Below are 21,617 nucleotides of genomic sequence, written 5' to 3' on the forward strand. Positions count from 1 at the left end.
GATAGGGGATAAGTTGCAGATCGCGGGGGGTCCGACCGCTGGGGCCCCCTGCGATCTCCTGTATGGAGCCTCGAGAGCCCGCGGGAAGGGGGCGTGTCGACCTCCGCACGAAGCGGTGGCCGACGCGCCCCCTCAATACAACTCTATGGCAGAGCTGAAGCGCTCTGCCATTGAGATGTATTGAGGGGGCATGTCGGCCGCCGCTTCATGCGGGGGTCGACACCCGCTATCTGGCCGGAGAGCCGGGGCCCTGTACAGAGAGATCGCAGCGGTCGGACCCCTCGCGATCTCAAACTTATCCCCTATCCTTAGGTGTATATATACGTCAGTGCAGGGGACCATAGAAGAGCGGCCGGCCGCATCTATACATTATACAGGAGGATCGCAACGGGCGATCTGTCAATTAATACAGGTACTACTACTCCCATCATGGAACAGTGAAAAACACACATTGTATTTTTATTATTGTCGGCTACATTTTTTGTGCTTTACCCACCCTCATAAATTGATCCCTGTTTAAAAATTAATAAACATTTCGTAATAAAAAAGATACATTTCCTTAGATATAATTTTTTCCATCACTACTGTATCTTTTTTATTTTTTTTTAATGGTACCCTACCAAATTTTAATAAAAAAAAAAAGTATCTCCATCACTTTTTTGGATCGCTGAAGTCCAAAAGAGAATAAAAACCGCCTGCAAAGACGCATAATGTAAAACCAACATGGCGTTTTTCTTGTGGTTTTTGCTCATCCATAGACTTCTATGGGAGGAAGACGCCACGATTTCAGGGCAAAAAAGGCCATACTAGGTTTTGTCGGGCGTTTTGAAAATCCAGCCTCTGAGCCTGAAATTGCTGAAAAACAGCAAAAGGATTAAAAAAAAAACGCCAAACTGAAAAATGCCAAGTGAATCTGGCATTTTGCAGTTTACTATTGACTTGCAGCTAACATCTGGACACAGCCATCAGGCTGATAGATCCGGCCGGTCTGTTTAGTCTAAGCTTAGACCCGCTAATAGTTGGCCCACATCAGACCGATTTTGGGTGCACTAAGGCCACGCCCTATTTAACATAAGCCACACCCCTTTGCCCAGACCACTCTCCTTTTGTTGGACCCAGCAAGAAGCATCTATAAAGTGTCTAAAACTCATAATGCACAAGTCATGTAAGACAAATTTTTGGGGGGCTCCAAATTTCACCAGAATTCAGGCACACTTAGTAGTGCACCTAGGCGTTGGTGAAACCATCTTAACACCATCATTACCTACCTGGCTACCTATACCTAACCAACATTACTACCTACCTGTCTACCTATACCTAACCAACATTACTACCTACCTGACTACCTATACCTAAGCAACATTACAACCTACCTGGCTACCTATATCTAACCAACATTACTACCTACCTGGCTACCTATACCTAACCAACATTACTACCTACCTGGCTACCTATACCTAAGCAACATTGCTACCTACCTGACTACCTATACCTAAGCAACATTACTACCTACCTGGCTACCTATACCTAAGCAACATTACTACCTACCTGGCTGCCTATACCTAACCAACATTACTACCTACCTGACTACCTATACCTAAGCAACATTACTACCTACCTGGCTACCTATATCTAACCAACATTACTACCTACCTGGCTACCTATACCTAACCAACATTACTACCTACCTGGCTACCTATACCTAAGCAACATTACTACCTACCTGGCTACCTATACCTAAGCAACATTACTACCTACCTGGCTACCTATACCTAAGCAACATTACTACCTACCTGGCTGCCTATACCTAGCCAACATTACTACCTACCTGACTACCTATACCTAAGCAACATTACTACCTACCTGGCTACCTATACCTAAGCAACATTACTACCTACCTGGCTACCTATACCTAACCAACATTACTACCTACCTGTCTACCTATACCTAAGCAACATTACTACCTACCTGGCTACCTATACCTAAGCAAAATTTCTACCTACCTGGCTACCTATACCAAACCAACAATACTACCTACCTGGCTATCTAAACAACATCGATATGTACATGGCTTTTTAACCAAAATTGCCACCTACCTATCTACATAGCATCTTACCTAACTACTTGGCTACCTACCTACTGTTTTACCTACCTTCCTATAAATTTAGCTACTTAGTTTCCTACCTAGCTACCTACCTACCTACCCACATATTTACCTACTTACCTACTTTTTCACCTAACTACTTACCTACCTACTACCTAGCGAACTACCTATATACATATCTGCTTACCTAGTTACCTTGTTACCTACTTACATAGCTACCTCCTTATCTACCTACCTATTTACCTAATTACTTACATACCTTGGTGTCTACATAGCTACTTGCCATGCTACCTGGTTACCTACCTACATATTTACATATCTACCTAGCTACTAGGTTTTCTGCCTACCTACTTTCCTACATAGCTATCTACTTGTATAACTACCTAGCTACCTACCAACTTTGCTACCTACCTAGCTATATGGCTACCAACCCACCTACATAGCTTCCTAACTACTTATTTATTTATCTACTTACCTACTTATTTACCTTCCTGGCTACCTATCTACCTACTTGCCTATCTACCTACATACTAAGCTACTTTGCTACCTACCTAGCTAGCTACATACCTACTAGTGTTAAGCCTGGCTACCTACTTACCAGCATATTTACTTACTTGGGGAGTTGATCTACCTACCTAAGGATATATTTACCTACCTGCCTATATACCTGCCTATGGGTGTTATCTAATAAGGTAACTAATTGCTGTAGGACATACCTACCTACCTGCTCACTTTTACTGTGCATGACACCCAGGTGGGCATTATTACAGTTTGGAGGCCTATAGATGAGGAGATTGTGTAGAATTGGGGAGAGCACTCAAAAAAATTGTGGAGTCTAATATGTTTGTCCTGCAGATGATGAAGAGATGAAGTTTTGGCTGAAGAAGTCGTCATGGCGATCATGGAGAAGAAAAGGAAAGAGGATGGGAAGGTGAGGGATGTAGGGCGTCAATGCTTGTGTGCGGGGGGGCACTAATACAGCACCTTGTCAGGGGTCCAAGGGGCACTAGGTACACCTCTGGACACACTTGTTATAGTAAATCAGAGCCTCTTTGTTGTCATTGGTGGATTTGAAGATTGTTTTATGTAAGTTTGCAATGTGCAAGAATTGGACGGTTTAAGGAAATCTGGTCCCAGTGAGAATGAGAGAATATTGTAGGTGAGGGGCGTTATTAGTAATGGCTGTATAGCGGTATAAACCGGGTGTCATGGGGGATTATACTCACATTTTAGGATTTTATCCCCATATATAGTTTTATGCTCTACTGCACTTCAGGCCTCACTCATGGCATTATAGAGGAGATTTATCATAACCTGCACAGAGGAGAAGGTGACCAGTTGCCCATAGCAACCAATCAGATCGCTTCTTTCATTTTTGAAAAGGCCTCTGAGAAATATAAGAAGCAATCTGATTGGTTGCTATGGGCAACTGGTCACCTTCTCCTCTGCACAGGTTTTGATAAATCTCCCCAAATGTCCCTTTACCCTACAGAAGTGTTTTTTTTTTTTACTACCAGGGGGGCTCCAGTTGTAGCAAAACTACAACTCCCAGCATGCTGGATGTTTGGACATATTGGCAGTTGTAGTTTTGTAACAGCTGGAGGCCCCCTGGTTGGGAAACACTGCCCTACAGGTATAATGATACATATATGAAGCTGGTGCTGAGCTGTAATGGTCATTTCTGTCAACACTAAACCCCAAATGTGAACTGCGCCTCACACAGGCCGAGAGCAGAGTAGAGGGGAGAAGAGCCGGGATGGGACATTAATCTGGGTTATATTTCCCTTCATTTCTATGGATGGGATTTTATCTATTGTCCATGAATTATAATATTAATACAAATAGTAATGATATTATACAGAAGAATCTGTTCTTACAGGAGGGGCTCTAACTTTTTAGCACCATATACTCTTCTGGTGTGAGCGATATTAACCCCTCTCAATCTAAACCGTATGAAATCACTGCAGCCGACACCATAGATATCATTGTATGAGCCCTAACAAAAAACACACAAGTCATGGCGAGAGTCAGTCCTTTATTATATAATAAAACAGACAAAAAAGCACAATATATCAAATTTTACCTTAATTTTCTCTATTTTCAGTGTATACAAAGCTTATTTCCATGATGGTGAATTATAGAGACGCTATCACTTTAAATGGAGTCCGGTGACATCATCACTGCAGGTTACATAATCCAGCGCCGACCGGTTTCTGATGAGAGTTGGAGTTGGAGTTGGTAAGTATAGGATCTCCTCTCCTCCTGGGGATCTTTTCCATTATTTTCTGCATATTTTCAGTACATTTTCTTACTGTAATGTTTTCTCTTCTATGATTTTAGGAGATATTTGCGATTTGCTACTGCCAAAAATCTTTTTGAGCCGAGGAGGAGGAGGAGCTTTGAGGAGGAGGAGTGAGGAGAAGCTTGGAGGAGGAGTGAGGAGCGTATTCGTGGACATGGACCGGCCCCCAGAGGACATCGACTTTTTTCGATTTTTCCTGATGCAGGTGATTCAGAATTTACTATTCAATACAGAGTTAGGGGTCAGAGATTGAGTAAGATTTGATTACCCCCCCCCTTCTCCCCATCACATGATGTTATTTTGGTGAACCCCCCCCCCCCCCCACCCATAGAGATCAGTGGTGATGGGGATGGGATCAGTACAGGGGGTCCATAAATACCTTATACATTGTGTTAGTTATCCTCCATATTGTAACATTACCAACTGTCACTTTCCAACTGTCACTTTCCCATCTTAGTGGGCGGGGCTTAGCTGGAGCATGACAACTGCCTTGTGGTCAGTGCGTCCTCTATGGCCAGGCTCATGCACTGCAGGTGTAATGTCCTGGTATAATAATTAAACTTAACATTTTACAATGTACATCTGTTTTGGTGTTAGGGCTCAAATAGATTTTTTTGCCAATAAGGAAAATATTTTTGTTTGTTTTGGGGGGGTAGGGGGGGTCACATATTGGGGCAGATGTATTGTGTGATGTTTTATAAGTCAGTCTAAGGTTAAGTTTCTGCACAACATATTTTTACCTAAAAACATCACAAAAAACTTCCCTCTCATTTTAAGCTTCTTTTTGTGCAGTTTTTGTGCTGTTTTTTATTTATTTATTTATTTTAAATAATGGGTATTAGTTTTGGTGCTTTTGTCTTTTTTCCATTTTAGTCTCTTGGTTTTTCTCATTACAAATCATGTAATTATTTAATCATGTGTTTAAAAATATCGAGAAAAAACGCCAATGTTAAACCCAAATTATGTTTTTCTTGGTGTTTGTTTCCTCCCATATAAGTCTATTGGATAATAAATAATAAAAGCGACAAAGTTTCAGCTTGGAGCGATTTCTGAAAACTGCCTCTAAGCCAAAATATGCCAATAAAGAGTTGTTTTGGTGTTTTATATTTCTCATGAGCTTTTTTTTTTTTTTTTTGGTGGGGGGGGGGGGGGGGTTTGCAAAAAAAACAAGTAAAAATCCAGCCTAAGGGTAGGTTCACACGGGCGGATTTTTTTGCGGGTTTTCCGCTGTGTATTTGAGTGGGCAGGCTCTTCTCGGCTGTCCACAGCAGATTTTCCGCAGTGGAAAATCCACCGCAGTCCCTACTGACTTCAATGGGACTTGCGGCGGATTTTCTGCAGCGTAAATTCCACCGCAGAAAATCTGCTGCGGACAGCCGAGAAGAGCCCGCCCACTCAAATACACAGTGGAAAACCCGCAAAAAAATCCGCCCGTCTGAACCTACCCTTAGGGTACGTTAACACGCTAGTAACTAGCAGCGGGTTTCACACTGCGGGAAATCTGCTGCGAGTTACGCTACCATTCATTTCAAATTTGACACAATTGCGGACTGTCTGTGGAACCATTTAAATCAATGGTAGCGTAACTCGTGCGTATTTTGCTGTATATTTTGTGCCAGATTTTCTGCAGCGGATTTTGCTACTCATTCAAGTCAGCTACGGAAAATATGCAGCAAAATACGCAGTGTTGACAATCCCACAGGCTTCCTCCCTTTGGCCTGAAGAAAGGGACAAAAAATGTATGTAGATTTTGTAGCATTTACCCAATCCCCCCCCCACCACCCCCCCCCCCCCCCCCCCCCGCAAAAAAAAAAAAAAAAGAGTGTGTATTAGTACATGTGTGTTTTTGCATTTTTTGGAATAACCTATGGAGGTCAATGGGAGGAAAAACCACACAAACTGGGTGACAAAAAATGTCGCCATGGATCATACTGGGGGAGACTGATCAAACCTTGTGCAGAGGATCAGGGGAGCAGTCACCCATAGCAACCAATCACATTCCATCGCTCATAGCAACCCGATTTCATGGCCCATGGCAACCAATCACATTCCATTGCCCATAGCAACCAGATTTCATGGCCCATGGCAACCAATCAGATTCCAGTTTTCATTTTTTTACAAAGGCCCCTGAAAATGAAAGCTGGAATCTGATAGGTTGCTATGGACAATGGAATATGATTGGTTGCTATGGACAATGGAATATGATTGGTTGCTATGGACAACTGCCCCCCTGATCCTCAGCACAAGGTATATAAATCTCCTCCACTGCTTTCAGGAAAAAATGTCCCTGACCCAAAAAAACACCACAAGGGCGAGAAAAACATCATAAACAACAACGCAGTGTACGGATGGAGCTTTATATTCCCTACTGCAGTGTTTCCTAGCCAGGGTGCCTCCAGCTGTGGCAAAACTACAACTCCCAGCATGTCCGGACAGCCTTTGGCTGTCCGTACATGCTGGGAATTGTAGTTTTGCAACAGCTGGAGGCATCCCGGTTGGGAAACACTGTCCTACTGACTAATACCTAATACCTGGACATGGCGGAAATAAAAGCCTCGCCCCATCCATTACGGTTTTATTGCGTCTTTCCAGGAAAACCCCTTAAGGTGTTTTTTGGTGGCAAAAAAAGCAGCAGCCAGATGGGAAATAGAAAACACTGGACCCACTTGGCGTTTATTTCTTTGGTGTTTTTTTTTTCACTCTTGGCGTTTTATGGCTTTGTGGTGTTTTTCTTTAAATTGCAGCACGCAGAGACTTTGGTGTTTTTTTTCAGGGAATCTTGGCGTTTTTTTTTTCAATATACTTTTATGGGAGAATTTTTTTTTTTTTCTCAAAATTTATTCTTAAGTCACATGATGAAAGAATCACATGACTTGTAATGAGACTTGTGTAGAGGAAACGTCGACCAGTTGCCCATAGCAACCAATCCGATTGCTGCTTTTATTTTTCAGAGGCCTTTTTAAAAATAAGAGGAAGCGATCTGATTGGTTGCTATGGGCAACTGGTTGACTTTTCCTTGCACAAGTTTTGATGAATCTGCCTCATAGTACCTTATATTGTTTTTGTGGCAATCTATGCTCCAAAATATTGCGTATTACTATATGTGTATTTTTGTAATGTTTTTTTTTCATCTGTATTCATGTGATTTCTTGATCATTTGCCCATGGCAACTAATCATATTCCATTGCCCATAGCAACCAATCAGATTCTCTTTGCCCATAGCAACCAATCAGATTCTCTTTGCCCATAGCAACCAATCAGATTCTCTTTGCCCATAGCAACCAATCAGATTCTATTGCCCATAGCAACCAATCAGATTCCATCATCTATAGCAACCAATCAGATTCCATCACCCATAGCAACCAATCAGATTTTATTGCCCATACCAAACAATCAGATTCCATTGCCCATAGCAACTAATAAGATTCCATCATCTATAGCAACCAATCAGATTCCATTGCCCATAGCCACCGATAAGATTCCAGCATTCAATGAAAACTGGAATCTGATTGGTTGATATGGGCAATTAAATATTATTTGTAACTATGGGCAATGGAATCTGATTAGTTACCATGGGCAATAAAATCTGATTGTTTGCTATGGGTGATGAAATCTGATTAGTTGCTATGGGTGATGAAATCTGATTGGTTGCTATGGGTGATGGAATCTGATTGGTTGCTATGGGTGGTGGAATCTGATTGGTTGCTATAACAAACTCTCCCCCACTGTTTTTTTTTTTTTTTTTTTAAATGTCCCTGACCCCAAAAAACACCACAAGGGAGAGAAAAACATCATAAACAACATCATCGTGTAGGGATGGAGCTTTCCCCACTGCAGTGTTTCCAAACCAGTGTGACTCCAGCTGTTGCAAAACAATAAATCCCAGCATGCCCAGACATGGCTTACTTTTTTACTGTGTGAAAAAAAGACACACATTTTTTGTACAACTGGATAAAAAAGCCGCAAAATGTTACACAACATTTAAACTATAGAAAATGGTAATTAAAAAGGCAATTACATTTTAGGAAATGGGTACCTGCACAAAACTGAAAAATCAAATATTGTGTTAGCTTAAACTAATCAATGCATTTACTGACATTGGTTCTGTATCATCAGTGTATTTACTGACATTGGTTCTGTATCATCAGTGTATTTACTGACATTGGTTCTGTATCATCAGTGTATTTAAGGACATTGGTTCTGTATCATCAATGTATTTACTGACATTGGTTCTGTATAATCAGTGCATTTACTGACATTGGTTCTGTATAATCAGTGCATTTACTGACATTGGTTCTGTATAATCAGTGCATTTACTGACATTGGTTCTGTATAATCAGTGCATTTACTGACATTGGTTCTGTATAATCCGTGCATTTACTGACATTGGTTTTAAATCATCAGTGTTTTAGTTAACGGGACTGGTGAGGGATTTGTATTAGTTTAGGGGTATATTGTGGGGTTTGTATTAATTTAGGGGTCTGCTGTGGAGATATGTGTTTGTTTAGGGGTCCTGTGTGGGATCTGTATTAGTATAGGGGTCTGGTATGGGGTTGCAATTAGTTAAGAGGGTCTGGTGTGGGTTCTGTATAAGTATTGGGGTCGAGTGTGAGGGTTGGTATTAGTTGAGGGGGTCTGATGTAGGTTCATTACTCGTGTAGAAGGTCTGGTATGGGGGGGTGTATTAGCTTAGGGGTCTGGTGTGGGGTTGGTAATAGCTTAGGTGGTCTGGTGTGGGCTCTGTATTGGTTTAGAGGTCTGGTATATTTTTTAAGGGGGTATGGTATGGGGTCTTTATTAGTTTAGGTGTGGGTTCTGTATAAGTATTGGGGTCAGGTGTGAGGATTGGTATTAGTTTAGGGGGTCTGATGTAGGCTCATTACTCATGTAGTCTGGTATGGGGGGTGTATTAGCTTAGGGGGGTATGGGGTCTTAGTTTAGGTGGTCTGGTGTGGGTTCTGTATAAGTATTGGGGTCGGGTGTGAGGTTTGGTATTAGTTGAAGGGGTCTGGTGTAGGTTCATTACTCGTGGGTCTAGTGTGGGGTCTGTAATAGCTTAGGTGGTCTGGTGTGGGCTCTGGTGAGGGGTCTGTATTAGTTGAGAGGGTCAGGAGTGCGGTGCTGTATTGGTATGTGGGGTCTTTATTAGTTTAAGGGGTCTGGTGTGGATTCTGTATTCGTTTTGGGGTCTTGTGTAGGGTCTTTATTAGCTTAGTGGGTCCAGTGTGGGCACTTTATTAGTAAAGGGGTCTTGTGTGGGGTCTGTATTAGTATAGGGATCTCGTCTCATGCTTAATTTAGGAGGTTTGGTGTGTCTTTATTAAGTTAAGGGGTCTTGTGTGGGGGGGTCTGCATTCCAGCACGCCCCCTATGTAAGTCACAGCCCCCTCACTGCAGCATCAGTGCACAGTATTGTAATGAAGGCTACGCTCATCTGACGGATTCACTGACAATAAGAGAGGGTACAAAAACCTTTTATCTTGGGAATGGGGGAAGGCACATTTATAAAATAAGAACAACCCTGTAGATTTAGGGCACCCTAAGCTTTCAAGGGGTATTAAATCTGAGGAGCTATCTGAGGAGGCCACAGGTCCTCTTTAACCCCTAGAAGACACAGGACATTACTGTACACTCTGGCTGCCTGGTGTAAGTCTCTACTGGATTATGAAGCGAGCGCAGGAGCCGCTAATGGCAGACATCAACCATCATGCTGATACCCGATATTAACCCTTCAGATGCCATGATCAATACTGATCACGGATTCTGAAGTATAACGGGATATGAGACACTCATCAGACCACCCACTGCGCACTCTGGGGGGTAAAATGAGTTAAGATGGCGGCCGAAGCTCCTCTCACCCGCACCTGGCCCACTTTGGCGGTCTTTTGCCATCGAAACAGATCTCCGATATTACCTATCAGTGTTATGCCTATGATTAATCTAATGATTGCTATAAATAGTCTCCTATGGGAGTTAAGAAAAATACTTTTTTTTTTTTTTTTTTTAAATAAAAGTAATAAAGCTCCTACCCCAATAAAATAAGAAATAACACCATTTTCCATTTTACAAATAAAAAAGTAAAAAACAATTAGGTAAACAAACATATTTGGTATCGCCGCGTGTGGAAATGTCCGAACTATTAAAATAAAATATAACCCCCTTAAGTACATCGGGACTTTCGTTTTTACCTCTTTGCCTTCTAATGGCCAAGTAGCACTTTTATTTTCAATTTCCTGCAACAAATAATATTTTTTTGATTGCACCATACACTTTATGGTAAAATAAAAAGATATTTCATAGTAAAATTGGTTGCACAACAAACAAGCCTCATATGGGTCTGTAGATGTAAAAGTAAAACATTAAAGGGGTGAACCGGTGAAAATTTTTTTTAAAATCAAGTGGTGCCAGAAAGTTAGAGATTTGTAAATTACTTCTATATAAAAATCTTAATTTTTCCAGTACTTATCAGCTGCTATATTCTCTAGAGGAAGTTGTGTAGTTATTTCCAGTCTGACCACAGTGCTCTCTGCTGACACCTCTGTCCATGTCAGGAACTGTCCAGAACAGGAGAGGTTTGTTATGTGGATTGGCTCCTGGTCTGGACAGTTCCTGACATGGACAGAGGTGTCAGCAGAGAACACTGTGGTCAGACTGGAAAGAAGTACACAACTTCCTCTGGAGCATACAGCAGCTGATAAGCACTAGAAGGGTTAAGATTTTTATATAAAAGTAATTTACAAATCTGTTTCACTTTCTGGCACCAGTTGATTTGAAAACAATATGTTTTCCACAGGAGTACCCCTTTAATAACCAAAAAATTAAAGGGTTACTCCGCACTCCAAAGGATAGGGGATAAGATGTCGGATCGCAGGGGTCCCGCCGCTGGGAACCCCCAAAATCTCTCCTGCAGCACCCCCTGTCAACTTCGCTCCATGCCTGATGACGGGTGATACAGGGGCCGTAGGCCGGGACATCTCGGGCCCGCCCCTTCGTGAATAGTGGATGAGATGTTTAGGGAAGGAGTAACCTTTTAATCATTAAATAAGAAGAGAAGAAAAATTTTTAATGTAAAAATGAAAATTTGCCTAAAGGGGTTTACAAACGTTTACATTATTTAAAAGTAGAAAAATAAAGCAAGATACCTATACATTGGGTATCGCTGTAATGGTATGGACCTATAGAATAAATTATGGTTTTAGTTTCAATTTCACCTCACAAAAATACATTTTGTAAATTTTTTGTTTCCTTGTGGTAAAATGAGTGATGTCTTTAAAAAAAAAGTAAAATAGATACCACATAAAACAAGCCTCGTATGGGTCTGTAGATGGAGAAAGGAAAGAGGTATGGATTTTATAATTGGGGTATATTGGGGTCCACAATAAACTGCCCGATTGGCACCCCCACAACATATATGCGGGGTCTGATCAGTTCCCCTGATAACAGGAGGTCTCCTAATCTAGACCCCATTGGTTCCCCGGTGAGATCTTCTAATAGGGTCTGCCCCCCCCAGCACTGCATGAAAACTAAACAGAAGTTTATTTTCTAGGCCGCAGCCCACCCCCACAACAAAAAAACTATATTTTTATAGAACTTCTTATAAAGTACTATTGGTCATGCAAAAAACAATATGGCCCCTACATACGGGTCTTTAGATGGAAAAATAAAAGAGTTATGACCCTCAGACAACAAAAACTCAGAAATAAAAAACTGACTGCGTCCTCGAGTCCAAAACTCTGTGTTCTTAAAGGGTTAAGTAAGATTCTCCAGTCTTAATAAATGTGAGGCAGTTCTTTGCTTTGTGAAATTGTTTCCCATATTTGTGTCTTAATATTCTAGTTGTGACTTTATGTAGACGTCCGTACATCTCTACAAGTAACACAGCAGGATATGGACTTTATTGTATTTATACCTACAAATACATTGTACTCAAGTACTGCTTCTGTGTTCAGGGACCACCCGGACTGAGACCGCCACCCGGACTGAGACCACCACCCGGACTGAGACCACCACCCGGACTGACCCCACCTGGATTGCGACCACCACCCGGACTGACCCCACCTGGATTGCGACCACCGCCTGGACTGACACCACCTGGATTGACACCACCCGGACTGCGAGGACCACCCGGACTGACACTGCCAGCAGCGAGGACCCCGGAGATGGAGCGCCTTCCCAAAGACCAGGAAGAAGAAAGCCTTGATGTCTCCTGGATGATGTCTTCGGCACTGCTGCCTTTTTTTATTAACACAGTTAGTAATTTGACCCCTCTGTTCCCCCAACACCCCTCGGCCCCACCTCTTAGACTTCTCTGTACTCGCCCAACACCCCTCTGCCCCACCCCTGAGACCCCTCTGATCCCCCACACACCCCTCTTACCCCTACACCATTCTCTCCCCCCTCTTAGACGTCTCTCTCCTCCCCCAAACCCCTCTGTCCTGTATCTTTCGATAAATACTGCTTGGGAAGTATCTTATATTAACCCTTATAGAACCAGAAAGCCCTACAGAATGATCACCGAGTCATGCTACTACCCAAGTCCAGTGATCATTCTTCAGGGCTCCCTGGCTCTATTAGGGTTAATTAAATAACCACTATTGTATTAACTCTATAATAGCCTCTGAGACTTGGATAATATAACAGAAGAGATGAGAGGAGTATTGTACAGTGCAGTAGTTATAATATCCAGGTCTCAGAGGCTATTATAGAGTTGTTACAATAGTGGTTATTTAATTAACCCTTATAGAGCCACAGAGCCCTGAAGAATGATTCCTGTAGGGTGGGTGAGACGGGAGTGTGTTCTGCTCTGTGCTTTGTGCTCCTCTCTGGTGAGGTCAATGGCGCGCTGTCACATCACTAGGGTGGACGTCTTGCCATCTTATAGCAGACATGCCTTCATGTGGAACATCTGCTAAACTACCCAGGAAGCCACCACAGACTCCTATAGGGCCATGGTGTCAAGTCTGATTGATCGCTGATATTAAAAAAAAAAAAAAAAAACAACACAAAAAAACGCCAGTTGGGCACATATATAGCGGTACTCATAGTGGTTGTTTATTGTTTACATTTTTAAGGGAGGAGCTGAGACCAAAGATGTGCCAGAGGAGGAGCCTGAGGACCAGCCGGAGGAGGATGACCTGGAGCACGTGGAGTCGATTGAGGACTACATGGACTGCGAGGAGCCGGAGGAGAAAGACCTGGAGCACGCGGAGCCAGAGGAGGACCATCTGGAGTACGCAGAGCCGGAGGAAGACTATGCGACGTGTGACGAGATGGAGGAGGACCACCTGGAGCATGCAGAGCCGGAGGAGGTCTATCTGACGTATGTCGATTCGGAGGAGGAGCTGATCCCTGACCAGCACGAGCTGTTTGAATATCTGGATGAGTGGCGTGACCTGGTAAGAGCCTTGTTTCCTGAATGTCCTATAATAGTCCAAACTATGACTAATATATTACTGATTGGCCGCAGATGAGATGCAGAAAGTTAGTAGCGTTTCTACATGAAATCAAAACAATGTATTTAAAATCAGTTGCAAATCTGCAGTGTGAACGTACCCTAAAGCAGTGGTCCCCTCCTCCACCAACATTCCAGGTTTTTTAGTTACTACTTTGGAAAAGAACAGGGGGAAAAAATCACATCCTGAACGGTTGGGGGCCCTGAGGACTGGGTTGGGGACCTCTGCCCAAATGGGACTGTCCACTTGTTAGAATGGCCCCCGGCTATCAGCTCATCCCAAGGTCCCTTAGTGATGATCAGTGATCTGTGGGGGAAGCGGGCAGCATGAGTTCAGGTATTCTGCAATGTTACCACAACACCCTAGTTCCTCCAGGGCAGTGCTTCTTAACCAGGATGCCTCCAGCTGTTGCACAACTACAACTCCCAGCATGCCTGGACAGCTTTTGGCTGTCTGGGCATGCTGGGAGTTGTAGTTTCTAAGCAGCTGAAGGCCCCCTGGTTGGATTCTACTGCTCCAGAGGGACACATGCTCTTTATGTAGCTGTTATTTTTCTGGCTAATAGATAAAGACCCTAATGGGGGGATTCTCCTCTATTAAATGTGTTATCTAGGATTATTGAAACAGAGCTGATTTCTTCACAAACAAATAGCACCACCTCAGCCCTCAGGTTATGTGCAGTATTGCAACTCAATTCCATTGAAATAAATTGATCCAAGTTGTAATACCACACATAACCTGAGGACAGGGGCGGTGCTGGTTCTAGAAAACATAAACTCTGGTTTTCTATTCCTGGATAACCCCTTTACATTCCCCAATACTGTTGTATGTGACTATTGTTTTTCTATACCAGCTAATGCCTAAGGGGTTAGCACACTCTGTCGCACCTCTTACCTCCAATAGCTGGAAGAAAAGAAAAATGTAAAATAAAATTGCTTCACACTGAGAATGGTTCTTATTGGTAATGGGTATAATATCTTATTATTTACTGTGTTGATTATTATTATAATTTCTCCTGTAACCTCTTTATAGGATTCACTTAGTTAAAGGGGTAGTCCGGGGAACTGAACTGATCAGACACTTATCCCCCATTCTGTGTATAGATGATAAGTGTCTGATAGCTTCAGTTCTCCAGACTATCCCTTTAACTATCAGACACTTATCATCTATACACAGAATGGGGGATAAGTGTCTAATCAGTTCAGTTCCCCGGACTACCCCTTTACACTGACATTTTCTGTATTTAACATTATTTCTCTTATAGACGAGACCGCTTTGGATCGGGATCACCCAGCGCTACGTAAGTGTTGTCATTTTATATCACACATCATTTCCTTCCACACTGAACACATCACACCCAGCCTCAGGTATATACAGAGCAGTGTTCACCAACCAGTGTGCCTCCAGCTGTTGCTAAACTACAACTCCCAGCATGCCCAGACAGCCGAAGGCTGTCTGGGCATGCTAGGAGTTGTAGTTTAGCAACAGCTGGAGGCACATTGCTTATGAAACACTGATATAAAGGACGAGGAGGCCAATAGTAAACATGAATAGAAGGCCCTTTAGATTCTCCTTGGTACCACCAGACTCCTAACCATCTGGGACGGGAGGTTCTGTGGCCTCCATCACATATTTATGGGTATACTCTCCATTTCCTTGTTTCCTCACATTACCTATGGGGGATTGGGGGCCACATATCATGTACAAATTCATCCCACCCCAGACCAACCAAGAATGGGCTCCTTCTCCCCATTGGTTCCATAGCCGCTACACCGGCCTCCACTATAGTATGTAAGCCCTTGTACAGAACTATAGGAAACACAACCTAAGGATACGTTCATACGTGCGGATTTACAGCGTAATTTACGCTGCAGATCCGCCGCTGAAGGACCTCTGTATGGTGCCCTTAAATGTGCCTGCTCGGAGCGGCAATACGCTGCTCCGAGCTGACACACTGCGATGTGCGAATCGCCGCGCATGCGCAATGTACTCGCACACATCGCGGCCGCTTCCCCTGCTCAATGAGCTAGGCCGAGAGCTGCCGCGATGTGCGAGTATACTGTGCATGCGCGCGGCGACTCGCACATCGCAGTGTGTCTGCTCATAGCGGCGTATTGCCGCTCCGAGCAGGCACATATAAAGGCAGCATATAGGAGGACCTTCAGCGGCAGATCCCCAGCGAAATCCGCTGCGAAAATCCGCACGTGTGAATGTACCCTAAAACCAGACTTTATGTAGAAGACACCAGGCAGAGTTCTAATAATATATTTTATCTTTCCAGGATTACGACCAGGACGATGACGATGACGGGGTAAGAGTCTCTATATACCTAGTTCTGAAATATTTAAAGGGGTACTCCGGTGGAAATTTTTTTTTTTTTTAAATCAACTGGCGCCAGAAATTTAAACAGATTACTTCTATTAAAAAATCTTAATCCTTCCAGTACTTATTAGCTGCTGACACAGAGGAAATTCTTTTTTTTTTGGATTTCTTTTCTGTCTCACCACAGTGCTTTCTGCTGACACCTCTGTCCATTTTAAGAACTGTCCAGAGTGGCATATGTTTGCTATGGGGATTTTCTCCTGCTCTGGACAGTTCCTGACATGGACAGAGGTGTCAACAGAGAGCACTGTGGACAGACAGGAAAGAACTCCAAAAAGAAAAGAATTTCCTCTGTGTCAGCAGCTGATAAGTGCTGGAAGGTTTAAGATTTTTTAATCTACAAATCTGTTAAACTTTCTGGCACCAGTTGATTTAAAAAAAAAAAAAAAAAAGTTTTCCACCGGAGTACCCCTTTAAGCTCCAAATAAGTGACTTGGCAGATATTGCACATATTGGCCGACTAAATCCTGATTCTCCTCTGTTCTATTTCAGCCGATCTTTATGAAGCTGGATGACGGGATCAGGCTCCCGGATTTCCCCGTAAGTGATCAGCAGCCGATCCTATTCCAGGTTACCTGTCTCTATACTCTGCTTACTCTCTGTTCTCTATTACAGGCCGCAAAGACCGTCGTGGAGGGTGAGTTCTCTTTAATAACATCTCCATATATTTCATATCTGACATGTGGGGCCCCATAGATTTCAATGGTCTGACCGGACCCAGTTAGTGACCTCGTTCAGGTCATTTTCCCAGCGTATATGTATGTCATCTCTCGTGGATCGCTGCATTTTAGAGTCTGAGATAAAACACGTATACGCCAGAAAAATGACATAACATAGTCACTATCTGGGTACGGTCTGGCTATTGAAGTCTATGGGGTGCGTGCCAGTCCGTGCACAGATAGATATTGTACATTCTGTCAATGTAGCCATCCACATAGGGCACAAGGGATGTCATCCGCCATAATGAGAGACTTTTTTAGTTTTATTCCTCTTTTATATAAATTATCTTACATGAATATTTTTTTTTTCAGAGGAAGAACCGGCAGCCGCAGCCAGGTTAGTGTTCTTTACTGTAAATGTAAAACTTATGTGTGCCTGAATCCCCTCCATGTGTGTGGTATATTGTCAGTATCTATACCAGTGTTTCCCAACCAGCGTGTCTTCAGCAGTTGCAAAACTACAACTCCCAGCATGCCCGAACAGCCTTTGGATGTCCGGGCATGCTGGGAATTGTAGTTTTGCTACAGCTGGAGGCACGCTGGTTGGGAAACACTGATCAATACCGATAATCCAATAGATATTAATGTATCAATGTTCTCTATAGTGTGTTGTTTTCTCACTATCTTCTCTATTGTGTGACCAACAGCACCGATGGAGACCAGAGGGAGGACGATGCCCCGGACCAGATGTAAGTACCTCACTGACAGTGTAAAATAAAACTTGTAAGAGAAAATTGTCTGATAGTCCGATCTCTGGGACCCCCCCAGATCTCCAGAATGGCACCCGTCTTACCTTGTACATAGAGTAGTATGTCGGCACATGCTCCATGCACTGTCTATGGGATCACCAGAGATACACGAGTACAGAGCACATGTATCTCCGGCACTTCCATAGAGAATGCATGGAGTGCCTGCCGACATATTGCTCCATTCACAGGGAGAGACAGGACCCTGTTATAGAGATCGCAGGGGATCCCAAATGTCAGACCCCCCATGAACAGACATCTATTCCCTATTCTGTGCATCAGAGATAAGTTTGAAAGTAGTGGAGTACCCTGTTAAAGGGAACCAATTAGCATATTTTAGCATATGTAACGCTTGACAACGCGTTATTTATGGTAAAATCGGTATCCTCACCACCCCCCGACCACCCCGCAAGTAGTTCTCTGGGCGGGGACTTCTACTTACCATTACCCGTCACTTTGGCGGTCTTCCCGTCCCCTCATCTTGATTGAGGGCTTGCATCACTGCTCTGCTCTGTCTGCTTAGGCAGCAGAGCGATGACACGAGCTGTCAATCAAGCTGATGGGGCGGGGCCACGGCTGAAGGAATGGGGGTCAACAAGTTTTGGTAAGCAAAAGTCCCCGCCCAGGGGACTACTTGCGGGGCGGCTGGGTGGGACATTATGTCTTAATATCTTCACCATCTCTGGGGGTGAAAACGTCCCCCGTGGATGTTGAGGATAATGATTTTAGCATTTATAAAGTGTTGTCTAATGTTTCATATGCTAGAATCTGCTGATTGGTTCCCTTTAAGTCCTAAACACCAGCTTAATTATTTTTTTTTTATTATACTACATGCATTTTATTCTGGCATTTTTGTGGCATTTTGATCCTGTGATTTTTGGGGGCTGATTTCTAGGGTATTTTCCCTCAACAAATCTTGTGATTCATAGATCATGTAAATGTATGGTTCCTTTTTGAATAGCATGATTTGTAATGTGAAAAATTGCACAAAAACAACAAGAACAAATAAAATAGAACACACAATTATGTACCCAAAGTATAGAAACATGCCACAAAGAAAAAAAAGTTCAGTCATGTGTTCAGATCTATCTCTGTATACTATCCCCAATAACTACATATTTATATAAGAGATGTTTTATGATACCACTTATTTCTGTCTATTTCTAAATATTTTTTTTTTCTGACAGAAGTAGCAGCAGGAGGACCATCCTATCCAGGTAAATACAAGTCATAATGGATTTACATGATAACACACCAATATGGGATGAACGGTGCTCCAGCGTTGTCTCCCTTTAGCTATTCTCCCATCTCAGGAAAGTCATGATGGTTTTTCTTTTGTAGGCTGAGGGCGCTGTTCAGCTGCTGCTGTGCCACAGAAGACGAGTAAAAGGTAACACCGTGCCATCAGAAGGAGGAGGAGGAGAAAACTCCATTACCACCTGGAGTTAGAGGAGGGGGTGCCCATAACATCAAGAGGTAAAGGAGGCACCTTTAACACCAGGAGGAATCATTTACCTCATATGGGGTAGGAGACCCCATTTTACATCATTAATTGGAGGAAAAGACTCCCTTTACATCTAGTGGAGTCTGGAGGAGGTGCCCTTAAAGGGCTTACCTGCAGAACTGAGACGATATTGCTTTTCCTTGCTCCCTGGTGGCTCACTTCTGGTTTGGTGTCATCTTATTCTGATACCTTCTGGTATGAAGAACACAAGCTGAGATGGTGGGGCAGGTACTATTTTACGATTGCCACATGCAGGCAAAACCAGTGGCGGCTAATGTATGCACAATGTTGCTGCAGAATTGTGTGTGCATAAACACCAAGGAGGTCTGGTTTCGCCCACATAAGGTGACCGCAACATAGTACCTTCCCCATTATCTCAGCCCACCCCCTTTATGCCAGGTTAGAAGGTATTAGGATGAGACAAGACCAGGCTGGAAGTGAGCCGCTGGGGAGCAGGGACAGGTAATGCCATTTTAGCTCCGCAGATAACCCCTTTTACATCTAGAGGTAAATTAGGCACCAATATCATCAGGAGGATTTACTTGCCTCATATGGGGTAGGAGGAGACCCCCTTTAACATCATTATTTGGAGGACAGGACTCCCTAAACATCTAGGCGAGTTTGGAGGAGGTGCCCTTAAAGGCATTACCTGCAGAACTGAGAAGGTATTGCCTTTCCTTGTTCCTTGGTGGCTCACTTCTAGTTTAGTTTCATCTCATTCTGACACCTTCTGGTATGAAGGGGACAGGCTGAGATGGTGGGGCAGTTACTATGTTACAATCACCACATGCAGACAAAACTAGTGGCGGCTAATGTATGCACAATATTGCTGCAGCATTGTGTGTGCATAACCAACAAGGAGGTCTGGTTTCGCCCACATAAGGTGACCGCAACATAGTAACTTCCCCCATTATCTTAGCCCACCCCCTTTATGCCAGGTTAGAAGGTATTGGGATGAGACGAGACCAGGCTGGAAGTGAGCCGATGGGGAGCAGGGACAGGTAATGCCATTTTAGCTCCGCAGATAACCCCTTTTACATCTAGAGGCAAATGAGGCGCCAATATCATCAGGAGGATTTACTTGCCTCATATGGGGTAGGAGGAGACCCCCTTTAACATCATTATTTGGAGGACAGGACTCCCTAAACATCTAGGCGAGTTTGGAGGAGGCGCCCTTAAAGGCATTACCTGCAGAACTGAGAAGGTATTGCCTTTCCTTGTTCCTTGGTGGCTCACTTCTAGTTTAGTTTCATCTCATTCTGACACCTTCTGGTATGAAGGGGACAGGCTGAGATGGTGGGGCAGTTACTATGTTACAATCACCACATGCAGACAAAACCAGTGGCGGCTAATGTATGCACAATATTGCTGCAGCATTGTGTGTGCATAACCACCAAGGAGGTCTGGTTTCGCCCACATAAGGTGACCGCAACATAGTAACTTCCCCCATTATCTTAGCCCACCCCCTTTATGCCAGGTTAGAAGGTATTGGGATGAGACGAGACCAGGCTGGAAGTGAGCCGATGGGGAGCAGGGACAGGTAATGCCATTTTAGCTCCGCAGATAACCCCTTTTACATCTAGAGGCAAATGAGGCGCCAATATCATCAGGAGGATTTACTTGCCTCATATGGGGTAGGAGGAGACCCCCTTTAACATCATTATTTGGAGGACAGGACTCCCTAAACATCTATGGGAGTTTGGAGGAGGTGCCCTTAAAGGGGTTACCAGCAAAACTGAGAAGGTATTACCTTATCTTGCACCTTGGTGGCTCACTTCTGGCTTGGTTTTATCTCATTCTGACACATTCTGGAATGAAGGGGACAGGCTGAGATGGTGGGACAGGTAAAATGTTACGATCGCCACATGCAGGCAAAACCAGTTGCGGCTAATGGTTTCGCCAACATAAGGTGATTGCAACATAGTACCTTCCCCATTATCTCAGCCCACTCCCTTTATGCCAGGTTGAAAGGTATTGGGATAAGACAAGACCAGACTGGAAGTGAACCACTGGAGAGCAGGGACAGGTAATGCCATTTTAGCTCCGCAGATAACCCCTTTTACATCTAGAGGCAAATGAGGCGCCAATATCATCAGGAGGATTCACTTGCCTCATATGGGGTAGGAGGTGACCCCCTTTAACACCATAATTTGGAGGACAAGACTCCCTAAACATCTAGGGGAGTTTGGAGGAGGTGCCCTTAAAGGGTTTACCTGCTGAACTGAGAAGGTATTACCTTATCTTGCACCTTGGTGGCTCACTTCTGGCTTGGTTTTATCTCATTCTGACACCTTCTGGAATGAAGGGGACAGGCTGAGATGGTGGGACAGGTAAAATGTTACGATCGCCACATGCAGGCAAAACCAGTTGCGGCTAATGGTTTCGCCAACATAAGGTGATTGCAACAT

At 43.5% G+C, this 21,617-nt stretch overlaps 1 protein-coding gene across 7 annotated transcripts; it reads left to right on the plus strand.

The window, feature by feature from the left end:
- The first annotated feature begins 2,944 nt into the window (after positions 1-2,944).
- On the plus strand, positions 2,945-19,421 carry LOC130295110 (YLP motif-containing protein 1-like). Of its 7 annotated transcripts, none has more exons than XM_056545429.1 (12): positions 2,945-3,035; positions 4,209-4,611; positions 12,356-12,655; positions 13,478-13,801; positions 15,123-15,158; positions 16,140-16,169; positions 16,733-16,780; positions 16,856-16,877; positions 17,272-17,296; positions 17,607-17,648; positions 18,893-18,922; positions 19,047-19,419. In XM_056545429.1, exons 2-12 carry the CDS (start codon positions 4,321-4,323, stop codon positions 19,090-19,092), a joined length of 1,194 nt encoding a protein of 397 aa, XP_056401404.1. In that variant the 5' UTR covers positions 2,945-3,035; positions 4,209-4,320; the 3' UTR covers positions 19,093-19,419. The 7 variants fall into 7 exon arrangements, with proteins under 7 accessions (XP_056401404.1, XP_056401405.1, XP_056401406.1 ...); XM_056545430.1 differs by lacking the exon at positions 2,945-3,035 and adding an exon at positions 3,512-3,557; XM_056545431.1 differs by lacking the exon at positions 2,945-3,035 and adding an exon at positions 3,703-3,877.
- Positions 19,422-21,617: the final 2,196 nt, after the last annotated feature.

This window comes from Hyla sarda, chromosome 11 (genome assembly GCF_029499605.1).
Source record: "Hyla sarda isolate aHylSar1 chromosome 11, aHylSar1.hap1, whole genome shotgun sequence".
Classification (NCBI taxonomy): Eukaryota; Metazoa; Chordata; class Amphibia; order Anura; family Hylidae; genus Hyla; species Hyla sarda.